This window comes from Pavona decussata, unplaced genomic scaffold (assembly GCF_977016875.1).
Source record: "Pavona decussata unplaced genomic scaffold, jaPavDecu1.1 SCAFFOLD_43, whole genome shotgun sequence".
NCBI classification, from domain to species: Eukaryota; Metazoa; Cnidaria; class Anthozoa; order Scleractinia; family Agariciidae; genus Pavona; species Pavona decussata.
The window spans coordinates 231,479-245,000 of NW_028145465.1; the positions used below are offsets into that span (position 1 = coordinate 231,479).

The 13,522-nt window shown below is 35.8% G+C and overlaps 1 protein-coding gene across 2 annotated transcripts in view; it reads left to right on the plus strand.

Annotated features, from left to right (window-relative positions):
• Window positions 1-10,931: 10,931 nt before the first annotated feature.
• LOC146482804 (uncharacterized) overlaps window positions 10,932-13,522 on the plus strand; it is a 7,435-nt gene continuing 4,844 nt past the window's right edge. For both annotated transcript variants that reach the window (XM_085106708.1, XM_085106709.1), the window contains exons 1-4: window positions 10,932-11,117; window positions 11,602-11,722; window positions 12,183-12,224; window positions 12,864-13,024. In XM_085106708.1, the coding sequence (XP_084962834.1) occupies window positions 11,004-11,117; window positions 11,602-11,722; window positions 12,183-12,224; window positions 12,864-13,024 (438 nt within the window). In that variant the 5' untranslated portion in view covers window positions 10,932-11,003. The remainder of the gene's footprint in view (window positions 11,118-11,601; window positions 11,723-12,182; window positions 12,225-12,863; window positions 13,025-13,522) is intronic.

The following is a 13,522-nucleotide window of genomic DNA, read 5'->3' on the forward strand; positions in this document are numbered from 1 at the left end:
GCAACTTTCCAAACCCCTCTCCCCTAGTGCCGCCAATTTGACACGCCGACAATTTTGTGACAATTTGAAATTCATCTTCGCCGAGTCTCGGAACAATTCCCTAAGCGCAAGAAACAACAAAAGGCTTTTGTTTGGACTTGTGAAGACGAATTTGACTCACTACAATGAACCATTTCTTGATACGCGAAATATACCTTGTTCTCTTCGATGAATCGTTATTACCTTGAATGAGATGTTCAACTTTACTAAAAAAATATTGGGTCATTTTTGCATTCGACGAACGTCACTGTGACTTTCATATGGGTGTCTTCCCACCAACTCCGCTCCCCCACCTCCCCCTCGGGACAACCTTGTGTGCATTTATACCGTGATAAAGGGGCATTGTATCAGGAATATTGCTGCTTTGTTACCACAAAGAACGTGATTGATTTCAAAGCAACAAAAAGAAAAATTATAAGCTATTTCCTGGAAGAATAAACGAATTTACCGTATTAGTTTTAGTCATAACACATATAGGGAATTATTCGGATATTGAACTTGCAGTTTATTTCCATCATAGCCATCTGTACCATAAACAAGACGAATCATCGTGTAATCTTTGACACAATAAGCCAATAGGCTTAGCGTTATGTCAAAGATTATGCCATATAATAAAAAAATATGCCATATAATTTAATTTTTCAGGGTCGTTTTCAGGGCTGGCCTATAGAATCCATACCCTCTTTTAGACTTCGGAACAAAATGGTTAAAACATAAACCCATTTCAAACCTATCGTATACCAAAATGGCTCAATATTGCGAACTATACCCCTTAATTGGGACGGCACAAATTTATACAGATTATATAATGGATCACTTCCTCCGCTTCCCCTCGCCCAAGGAAGGAACGATACGATGGCTGATGTATACTAGCCAAATTAAAGATATACATTTGACTAGTTACACCACGGAGTGAAACGGCCATAGCCCTTATGCAACATACCAAACGGTACGATGGAACAGTGTTCCTTGGTGGATTTGAATAGTCATACTAAAAGATGCTGGAGTGAAATAAATCGAAATTTCCTCGAGGAGTGAAGTGAAAGATCGAGTAATCCGCTTCGTAACTCCAGTGACAAATTAAATAAGTGGGGCAGGGAAAACAAGCTTCTATCACCCACTGATAACATATAAGTCAGAGAATGGGTTTACAAAGACAATATTTCCTTTAGAACAAGAAGACGGCAGCGTTTTATTGGTGAATATTGTCACAAAACGATTCAAAAACAAACGATAGGAACCATTAGGATCTCAAAGAAAACCTTATCAGTTTTAAGAAAGGAAAGCTATTGGAATCCACTACGTAAACATAGGCCTTATTTTGCGCTAGTTGAGATAGTACAATTGTAACAGGACTCCCAGCGCGATTGCAATCCCATTACTAGCCAATAAGATTCGAGAATTATGTAAAATATATGATAGTTACAGCCACACCGACTTTGTGGTTTAAGTACAATTCCTATTTCTACAACGCCGTGTGAACAGCGCTAGCTAATAGAAGAAAAAAAAAGATAGATAATTATTCAGGAAGTGAGTTGTAGAGCTTCGGCTCATTATTATTATTAAAGCGGTTTTCTATTGATTGTCGAAAGCAAATTCGCGTTTTCTTTGGTTTTGCGTTACTACGTTCTGTGATTGGGTCACAAAACTCGCGCCACTTTCTCAACCACTGGCAATCCAAACACTGAAAAACCAACCGTGTTTTTACCGCACCCGTCTTCCCGCCCTTGGCGCTTGGCGACAGTTACATGTATTTGCTTTTAATTCTGATTGCCTCGTTGTGTGTTTACATCTGTTACGATTGGCCAGAGAAAAAACTTTGGTTTTACGACAATTAATTGTAAACCGCTCTATTATTATTATTATTATTATTATTGGAGAGCCTATTAAAAAAGACAATTTATTGTTCGTGGCCGTTTGAAGAGAACGGTAGCTTTTGGTAGTGTAATAAAATCCAAACTATAGAGAAATAATAATGAAAATCAAGAGCACAAAGTGATCTGATGCAACATTTAGTAATAAATATATAATTTTCTTTTTTTTTTTCTTGTTAATTTGTTTATATCGGCACCCAGCTGCAGTGAAGTGAAAGCAACAACATACGATGTGTCTAACATAGCAAAGCACCAAGCTGCAAGATGCTTGACCTCAAATTGAGAGACTCGTTGCGGGTTGGGAGCAGTTTAATGATCATCTCGAGGAACAGATAACCAATGCGTTCTTGATCTTACGTTATTATTTAACACGATACTTTTCAACATGAGCGGCCAAACAAGTAAAGTAATTATGACTCTCAGAGAGGTCTATTCCTATCGTAGGCTTTAAATTATTGTTCCAGTTACATGCAAACGTATCAAGAAATGGTTCGTTGTAGTGAGTCAAATTCGTCTTCACAAGTCCAAACAAAAGCCTTTTGTTGTTTATTGCGCTTAGGGAATTGTTCCGAGACTAGGCGAAGATGAATTCCAAATCGTCACAAAATTGTCGGCGTGTCAAATTAGCGGCACTAGGGGAGAGGGGTTTGGAAAGTTGCGGAAGGTTTACTATTATTGTTATTGACCCCAAGCAAGAAACCTGGAAATGCTTAATTATTTTATACAATTTTGGATCAGTTGATAATAGCGCGCAGCACAACGCCGCAAAACAGTGAAGCTTTTATCGATGGTTTCACTTGGTCAAGAGTTGTGAATTTCAAAACTAACTTGCCTTACTCGTAAAAAAAGGAAAGGAAAGAAAAGGCTTCGTTTATGAAAACTCGCGCTTTGGATTGGAAAAATCGCCCGATTAGACCGTTTGATTGAAAAGGATCAATTTGACCGTTGTCATTTAGTCTTAAAACAAAAGCATCGGTTGCTAGCGCGGCTCTTAAAGAAGAGGTGTTAGTTTTAAAACCATCACGCTTTCACTCGCGACGCGACGCTTTCGCCAAATATGCAAATTTCGAACTCGTGCAGTCATCGGCTAGTTTTGAATTTCCCTCGTGAATTTCGCTATTGTAATAACAGCGAGTTTGAATTTCCCTCCTGAATTAATAAGCCTTTGTTTAGCGCTAAAGCTATTGTTTCAAAATCTCCTTTTATGGCCATATTTGAGACGCTAAACAAAGAGCATTGTCTTTGAATTTGATCAGCTTTTCTTGATACGAATGAAAACTACAGCGATATTAAATACCATCTGCATTATCTCCTACAATACTCATTCCGTTATTCCACTATAAAAAATAAATAATATTATGAAATTGATAAAACTGAAATCCTCTAAAAAAAAAAAAACTAAACAAAACAGCGAAGTCTGTTGCGACGGGAACGGAGCGATCTTGTTTAGTTCAATGATAGACGCGATTTTTATCGCATAAGACTGATCCTCTTTAAGACCTTTTCGAACATCTGATATGCCGTTATCAAAAAGACGATCAAGAATCCAATTGGATAGTGGTCTAGTCGTTTGTCATTTCTATGTCATGAGATGGTATAAATTGTCCAACGCTTGAGAGTCACCCACCTGGGGAAAAACGCTATGCGGACTCTAGAATGTTCTCGATTAAAAAAAACCGATAATAAGTTGTCAAGTACAATCATGGCTCGGTAGACCTAGAGTAGTCCCACGGATAACACAAGAGCAGGCGAAAATCGTCTCGCGCAAGGAGAATATGACTCCGTGGGTACCCCCAAAACAATTTACGAGGAAAATTCTCCTGTCATTCCTCTTCAGTCGTATATGTACAGATCCACTCAGCCTTAAGCATGTGCGCGCGTTAAATCCCCCTTCCCCATGAGGAGACACAACGCACACGGCGATAAAGTTTTCTCTTCTCCAGCGTTTCAGAACTGGCAGACCAGAACCGATCGGTTCACAAAATGCAGCAATTTGAAGGAATGATTATTAAAACAGGTTTTGTTCTCGCGCCTTTTGCCGGGATACGAGATCACTATAGCCAATGAAGCGCAAGCGGCATAATCTTCCGATAGCCAACTCGGCGCTAAGCGCCAAGATGGCTTTCTGCTTTCTCTCTCTCTTTTTTTGCAAATGCTTTCTGCCTTCTCATATTCAACGCGCGCAAGTCTCGGAATAAAGTATAAGATGTACATTAGTCATATGTGAGTATACGCACAATTGCAGTTTTGTTCACTGTTTACATTACGCTTTACAAACGGAAACAGGTGCGTACGGACGGGATGTTTTTTACTGTGTCTCTGACACAAAGTAAAAGGTATAAATGTTTCTCAAAAATATTTTTCATTTTGTCTACATACTTTGCCAACACGTGCAGTATGTTTCTTTTTGTCAGGTGCGAGCAAATGTTGTTGTCAGCGATTGGTTTCAGTTTGTAATCCATATTCATGACTAACTTGACACGTTACTCTCAGACTTGTAAGAAATCCGTTGGAAAGAGCGATTTGACGGTCCTCTTCAATGACGAAGAATGGTGAGATGCGAAGGCGGCTTGATAAAGCATAGAAAGAAGTACACGCAAAAGGTGGGTCCTATTTTACAAAGATTACTTAAGGTTTGTTTGGACGCTACAAACAAGCCATGGACATGTTGCCGACTTAACACGTGCGTTGGCTCGCCGGCACGGCAATTTAAACTCCTCGACTACTCAAAATGGATTAAGTCTTGGTGTTGTTCATAGCAGTACCCTTAAAGTTACTTCGAAAGTTTAAAGAACATACTGACTGTTCCGCTTTGTACAAAATTTTTCCGAGGCAATATTTTTAAACAGTCCCATACATTAATTCTACATCTACTTTGCGACACAAAATGTAGTCACGTTTATTGTTTTTGGAAGAGGCTTAGTGTGACAATGGTGCATGTATAATTAATGTAACGAGCTGTACGGAAATCTTTCCTCTTACTGCGCTTTGCCGAATGGATGCCTCAGTTAAAAATTGACATTTTCACAATTTGAAGCGTAGCTTGAAATTTTAGGTTTTCAGAATTTCTGACATGATAATTTGCATTTTCAGACGCCCTAATTCAGTAAATTGGAAGTAAAAATGTGAAGGCAGAAACCGAAAGAACAAACTGGGATTACTTCAAAGGTAAGAACTTTGCGTCATCATGCAATCAAACCGCGGTGGTTTACCTTCAGGCCCGAGATCAGCAAGAAAATTCTCCTGGTCGTTCCCCATATTTTTTCGTCTTTCGTTAGTTAAGAGAGAGTTCAATCCTTAAACAAGTCTGTTTGAGGATTAAGACATTTTTTCTTGTTCACTACATTTATTCTCCTAGCCTGCACGTTGGGTTTAGTGACCATGTAAAAAGGACAAATCCTTGGCAGAAAAAGTACCCCTTTCGCATACCTTTCATTGGGAAATAGTACCCCTTTCACAAACCTATTTAAGAACAGTGCATCCCCTTTCTATCCCTTAGAATAAAGACCCTTTTAAATAAGTAAATGACAGATTTCACTACCCTTTCATATACTTCGACTCGTGAAATCCCTACCCTTTCATATACCTGAAGCGTGAAAAAGGTTCCCCTTTCGGGCGAAACCTCCCACTATAAGCCATTATAGGGAGAACCCCCGGGTTAATTAACCAGTCAAATTATGCTGCCTAATCAACGGCAGTTTCACAGTAACTGTGTTCGGGGGTAATAATCTTCTTTTTCATTGCTCGTTGCTTCCAAATAATTCACTAAATAATAAGAAGATTGTTTTCTAAAAATTATAGTAAGAAAATCTTTAAAGTTGGTCAATTCTACGCTGAGCAATAATTTTAGAGACTTCGCTTGTGAATTAATTTACGCTTAAACTTTAACCAGCACCACAGGAGTTTAGCAGAGAGTCTTTTTGAGACTAAAAATCTTTTTTTCAATTACTCATTACTTCCTAATAATTGGCTAAATGATTAAACCATGGTTTCGTGAAGAATATAGTGAAATAATATGTTAATTTGGTCAATTCTACGTTCAGAAATAGTTTTCCGAATTTGCACGTCAGTTAATTCAGCCGTCACTAATTTAACCCGCGCACTGAACTGCACTTTATGAGTAAGTGTCTTCAGGAGGAAAAATATTGGTGTTTATTTCTGGTTGCTTACAAATTCTTCTGTAAATGGTTAGAAGATCCTTTTCTTGATATGATAGTAAACAATCTTTTAATTTTATCAAATCTATGCCCAGAATAAAGTTTAGCGAGTATTTCAATAAATTAATTTACGCGTAGAATGGAACCCGCGCAGTAACTGGAAATCCAATACTTCGTATCTTGCACAATTTATATCTTCAATCTCATTTCTACTAGCTTTCCGCTATATTTGCTTAATGACAGAAGTATTCTTGACTGAATATTATAGTGAAATAATATTTTAATTTGGTCAATTCTACGTTGAGAAATAGTTTTCCGAGTTTGCCAGTAAGTTAATTCAGCCGTCATTAATTTCATTCGTAAACTGAACGGCACTTGAGCAGTAACTCTCTTCCGGAGTAAAAATCTTCGTTTTTATTGCTTGATGGTTACAAATATATCTCAAAATGATAAGAACATCCTTTTCTGAATATGGTAGTCAAAGAAGTTTTTAATTTGGTCAAATCCTCGCTAAGAAATATTTTTAGGGAGTACCTCAATAAATTCATTTACGCGTAAAATAGAATACGCGTAGTAAGCGGAAATTGAATACTTCATATCTTCGACAATTTATAGCTTCATGCCTGTTTCTTCTAGCTTCTAAATGATTCACTGAAAAAATTAGAGGATATCTTTCTCCACATTATAGTAAAAAAATCTTTCAATTTGGTTTATTCTGCATTGAGAAAGAGTTTTTGGAAGTTTCCCAGTCAAATAATTGAGCCGTGAAATTTATGCTGCGCAGTGAACGGCATTTCACAGTAACTGTGTCTTTGAGAGCTAAAATGTTCTTTTTTATTGCTTGTAGCTTGCAAACAACTCGCTAAATGATTAGAGGATTGTTTTCTTAAGATTAGAGTGAAAGAAACTTTTAATTTGGTCAACCATACGCTGAGAAAAAGGGTTCTTTTAATTTGCAAGGCAATTAATTAACCAGTAAAATTGAGTTGCACAAACAACGACACTTTCACAGTAAGTGTGTTCGAGAGTAAAAATCTTCTTTTACATTGCTCGTTGCTGCAAAATAATTCGCTAAATGATTAGAGGATTATCTTCTAAATTTAATAGTTAAAAAATCTTTTAATTTGGTCAATTTTACGCTGAGTAATAAATTTAGAGAGTTTGCTTGTGAATTAATTTACGCTTTAACTAAAAACAGGACAGTCAACAGGAGTTTAGCAATGAGTCTCTTTGAGGCTAAAAATATTCTTTTCTCTTGCTCATTGCTTCCAAATAATTTACTAAATGATTAGACAATGGTTTTCTGAAGAATATACTAAAATAATATTTTAATTTTGTCAATTCTACGTTCAGAAATAGTTTTCCGAATTTTCCGTCACTAATTTAACCCGCACACTGAACTGCACTTCAAGAGTAACTGTCTTCAGGAGTAAAAATCTTGGTGTTTATTTCTGGTTGCTTACAAATTCTATGGAAAATGGTTAGAAAATCCTTTTCTCGATATGTTAGTAAAATAGCTTTTAATTTTATCAAGTCTATGCTGAGAAAAAATTTTAGCGAGTATCTCAGTAAATTAATTTACGCGTAGAATGGAACCCGCGCAGTAACCGGAAATTCAATACTTCGTATCTTACACAATTTATATCTTCAATCTCATTTCTACTAGCTTGCCGCTAATTCGCTTAATAACAGTAGTATTCTTGGCTGAAGATTTTAGTGAAAGAATATTTAATTTGGTCAATTCTACGTTGAGAAATAGTTTTCCGAGTTTGCCGGTCAGTTAATTCAGCTGTCATTAATTTTATCCGCATACTGAACGGAACAGTAACTCTTTTCCGGAGTAAAAATCTTCGTTTTTATTGATTGATGCTTACAAATAATTCTCAAAATGACAAGAATATTCTTTTCTGAATATGATAGTGCAAGAAGTTTTTAATTTGGTCGAATCCTCGCTAAGAATTATTTTTAGGGAGTATCTCAAAAAATTCATTTACGCATAAGATAGAACACTCGTTGTAAGCGGAAATTTAATACTTCATATCTTCGATTATGTATATCTTCATGTCTGTTTTTTCTAGCTTCTTAGTAATGCAAAGAAATAATTAGAGGATCTCTCTCTCAACATTGTAGCGAGGAAATCTTTTCATTTGGGTAATTCTACACTGAGAAATAGCTTTTATAAGTTTGTCTGTCAATTAATTAAGCCGTTAAATTTTTGTTTCTTAGTGAACGGCACTTCACAGTAACTGTGTCTTCGAGAGTAAAAATATTAGTTTTATTGCTCGTTGATTGCAAATAACTCGCTAAATAATCAGAGGATCGTTTTATAAAGATAACAGAGAAAGAAACTTTTAATTTGGTCAATTCTACGTTGAGAAATAGTGTTCTGAGTTTGCCGGTCAGTTAATTCAGCCGTCATTAATTTCATCCGCAAACCGAACGGCACTTGAGCATTAACTCTCTTACAGAGTGAAAATCTTCGTTGTTGTTGCTTAATGCTTACAAATAAATCTCAAAATGATAAGAACATCCCTTTCTGAATATGATAGTGAAAGAAATGGTTAATTTAGTCAAATCCTCGCTGAGAAATAATTTTAGGGAGTATCTCAATAAATTCATTTACGCGTAAAATAGAAAACGCGCGGTAGGCGGAAATTGAATACTTCATATCTTCGACAATTTATATCTTTATGTCTGTTTTTTATAGCTTCTAAATAATTCACCGAATAATTAGACGATCTCTCTCCCAACATTATCGCGAAAAAATCTTTTCATCTGGGTAATTCTACACTGAGAAATAGCTTTTATAAGTTTGTCTGTCAATTAATTAAGCCGTGAAATGTTTGTTTCTCAGTGAACGGCACTTCACAGTAACTGTGTCTTCGAGAGTAAAAATATTAGTTTTATTGCTCGTTGATTGCAAATAACTCGCTAAATAATCAGAGGATCGTTTTATAAAGATAACAGAGAAAGAAACTTTTAATTTGGTCAATTCTACGTTGAGAAATAGTGTTCCGAGTTTGCCAGTCAGTTAATTCAGTCGTCATTAATTTCATCCGCAAACCGAACGGCACTTGAACAGTAACTCTCTTACGGAGTGAAAATCTTCGTTGTTGTTGCTCGATGCTTACAAATAAATCTGAAAATAATAAGAAAATCCCTTTCTGAACATGATAGTGAAAGAAATTTCTAATTTAGTCAAATCCTCGCTGAGAAATATTTTTAGGGAGTATCTCAAAAAATTCATTTACGCGTAAAATAAAACACGCGTAGTATGCGGAAATTCAATACTTCATATCCTCCACAATTGATATCTTCATGTCTGTTTTTTATAGCTTCTAAGTAATTCACCGAATAATTAGACGATCTCTCTCTCAACATTATCGGGAAAGGATCTTTTAATTTGGTTGATTCTACACTGAGAAATAGTTTTTATAAGTTTGTCGGTCAATTAATTGAGCCGTGAAATTTATGTTTCTCAGTGAACCGCACTTCACAGTAACTGTGTCTTCGAGAGTAAAAGACTTCTTTTTTTATTGCTCGTTGCTTCCAAATAATTCGCTAAATGATTAGAGTATCGTTTTACGAAGATTACAGTGAAAGAAACTTTTAATTCGGTCAATTCTACGGTGAGAGAAAAGGTTTTTTTTTTTGAAAAAAATTAGCTAGGCAATTAATTAACCTGTGAAATTAAGCTGTACAATCAACGGCACTTTCACAGTAAGTGTGTTCGGGAGTAAAACTCTTCTTTTTTATTGCTCGTTGCTACCAAATAATTCGCTAAATGATTAGAGGATTATTTTCTGAAATTAATAGGGAAAAAATCTTTTAATTTGGTCAATTTTACGCTGAGTAATGATTTTAGAGACTTCGCTTGTGAATTAATTTTGCTTTAACTTTAAACAGGACAGTCAACAGGAGTTTAGCAATGAGTCTCTTTGAGGCTAAAAATATTCTTTTCTATTGCTCATTGCTTCCAAATAATTTACTAAATGATTAGACAATGGTTTCCTGAAGAAATATATAGTAAAACAATATTTTAATTTTGTCAATTCTACGTTCAGAAACAGTTTTCCGAATTTGCACGTCAGCTAATTCAGCCGTTACTAATTTAACCCGCACACTGAACTGCACTTTAAGAGTAAGTGTCTTCAGGAGTAAAAATCTTAGCGTTTATTTCCGGTTGCTTACAAATTCTACGAAAAATGGCTAGAAGATCCTTTTCTACGGTGTCCTATGAAGCTCAGTAACACAATTACCTACTTTTGATTCTGTGACTGAATAAAACTTGATTCTGTGAAATAAAACTTGATTCTTTATAACGCAAACTTGATTCTTTAGAAATAAAACTTGAATCTTTGAAAACACAAACTTGATTCTTTAGAAATAAAACTTGATTCTTTAAAAACACAAACTTGGTTCTTGAAAACGCAATCTTGATTCTTTAGAAATAAAACTTGATTCTTTGAAACGCAAACTTGATTCTTTAGAAAGAAAACTTGATTCTTGGAAAACACAAACTTGATTCTTGAAAACGCAATCTTGATTCTTTTGAAATAAAAATTGATTCTTTGAAACGCAAACTTGATTCTTTGAAAGCACAAGCTTGATTCTTTAAAACGCAAACTTGATTCTTTAGAAATAAAACTTGATTCTTTGAAAACACAAACTTGATTCTTTAGAAATAAAACTTGATTCTTTGAAAACACAAACTTGATTCTTTGAAACGCAAACTTGATTCTCCGAAAACACAGACTTGATTCTTTTGAAAAGTGAATTGTTTATTTCAGTGTCACGTGGTCTCTGCTTTTGGACGGCTTCGACATGCCCTTCAACATGGCGGGCCACATGGCGGCGAGATTTCCGTTCCAAATTTCAGTTTTTGATAAGTAACCAATTCGTTTATAATGGCTACAAAAGATCACGAGGGATTATGGCGAGGGGGCTGCCGGAATCAGCGGAAAATCGTTTCGGGGGATGCTCCCTGTTTAGCCGGAAAGAAGAATCGAGTAGGTGCGACGCTTGTGGATGTGTGGAACGATGCCATGTAAGTAAACTCAACTTCCTTTTTATTTCAGTTTTAATTTTATAATCAGCTTTAAATTTGTCCAGAGTAAACACTTTTGTCCATCTCAAATGTCTCGGTACGCAAAGTACTGTTCACGGCTAATTGAAATTGAAGAACGAGGCATAACTTAACACTATATTGCTGCAGGCAAATATGGTAATTTATCACGGCGGCCGTGTTGGTGCGCAGAACACGCAAACAAGTGAGTGGCCCTCATGCGCTCGAGATTGTTTTTGATTTTTTGTAAAAAAGGAATCACCCACATTTTTCCATTGTCTGCACTCTTATTGATCATATAGAAATTAAGCCATAAAATTTTCAAATATAATGCAGATGACACAACAACATTTTTGCAGCTTTGTTCAAAGGGGGCAGATGTAATTTAAGCCAAGCATCAATGTGGACAAAGATTTCCCAATGTATTATGTTTACTAGCAATTTAGAAATGATTATCAATCCATAGGTCCACCTGGGGAAGTGTGACACCCATAGTTACTGCCGTGGTTATAATGAAATAGTGGCAGTGGCAGAATGTGCCAACTGTGGCTGCTCTCCACAGGCACATACAAGGCCCATTTCTCAAGGTATGTACCTGTATGAGAAGGTTGTGTGATTTTTTTATTTATGGTATGCTCAACAAAGTTATAAGTATAATCTCTGTACTACATCTCACAAGTCTAGCCTGCAAGCAAACTCTCTTGAAGAAGGAGGAGGGCGGGGGGGCTTGCACCCATGACTCACAATTTTGAATACCACGCCTTATGACCCTTGATATGCAAAAGGAAATCACATTCAACAAAGCCATAAATCAAAGTTACATGCAAGTTCTGCGGTGCGTAAATTATTGACAGTACACATCTAATATACATGATACATGATTTGAACAATCTGATTTACTATTTGCATGTTTTGTGTTGCAAGTTTGTCTCATCTGTTGTTTTGGTTTTGGTTAAATTTGTGCTGACTAGTTAAGTTTTGGAAGGATTAATTACCATTTTGGGAAATTGATTACTGTGATGTACATGTGTCTTGTTAATTAAACAGATTCAGATGATAATAAGAATACAGGAACATCTGTGGCAGCAGGTGATTTTATATAGTTAATGCAGTTAGTGCTCAATTAAAATTTTATAAATGAATTGTTGTTATCCTCTAACATAAATGACTTATATACCTTAACAAAAGTGGATGTGTTCCTGTTTTGTGCAATAAGAAACAAGGGAAAGATACTGTAAAAAAAGACTGTACAACTTAAGGTACATGTACTTTGCGGGGAAAAATCACAATTTTATGCTTACAGCCTTGGTTCTCATTATTTTTACATTCAGTTTGCATTTATACACAGTTTATAATCCTTAGTCTACAGTTTATACTCTAGTCCATATTTTATACCCAGTCTGTAGCCCACGTGTTATACCTAATAGTCTGTGTTTTATACCCAGTCCATAGTCCGCAGTCCATGTTATACACTGACCGGAAGTGAATCATGTCACGTACAAGCATACCGTGTCATGAAGGTGATTTCATATTATTGCTTTGCACATCACTTAACCCCACATATTTTATCAATCAATCAAGAGGGTTTCCTTTGAGGCTGTTTGTTCACCAAATAATAAGTTAATTAATATTGTTATATTTTTGTTATGGTTAATGTTTATTGCTATGTAATAATGCTTTACCATAGATTTTCACCATTGTTATGTGTAGTTAATTTCTTACTTAAAGACTCACAAGATCCTGATGTGTGGGATAATATACGTAAACTGGCGGCTGAAGAAAGAAAAACCCAGTCACAAAAGAAACCCCCACTGAAGATGCATGGTAAAAAGAATATACCCCATGGAGGGGCAAGGCCTAGGGCAGGGAGGAAAAAGAGCAAACCAAAGGTACAACTTTTGTAGATTGAAATACCAATCCCAGCAGTAAACAATTAATTATTGTGATTGAGAAGCTCAACACATGATTGATACATTAATTTTCTTGTTAGGAACAGTTTGCATTTTAGTGAAAATGTTTATCGCATGATGCTTGTGAAAAACCAGTCAGAATAGTTTTAAATAATGATTTAAAAGATAATACAGATGAATAGGCTTCTAAGCAGGGTTTGAAATTGGTACTCGCCCACTCGCTAATGCGAGTGTCAAGCCCTTCGGGGGAGTGGAAATAGTAGATTACTCACCCGCTTTGGCAAGTGGAATTTTCATCTTCAGGAAAATAAAATTGTAACTTATTGTTTTTGACAAAATATAATCTAACCGTAAACATTCCGTCCAGTACTACTTTTTCACATTCTGAAAGCTTTGAAACCTAGCACATACACACAAATTTCCCAATTTATACGTGTCAGTATAAAAATGACTTCTGTTCAAGTAATAATTACATGA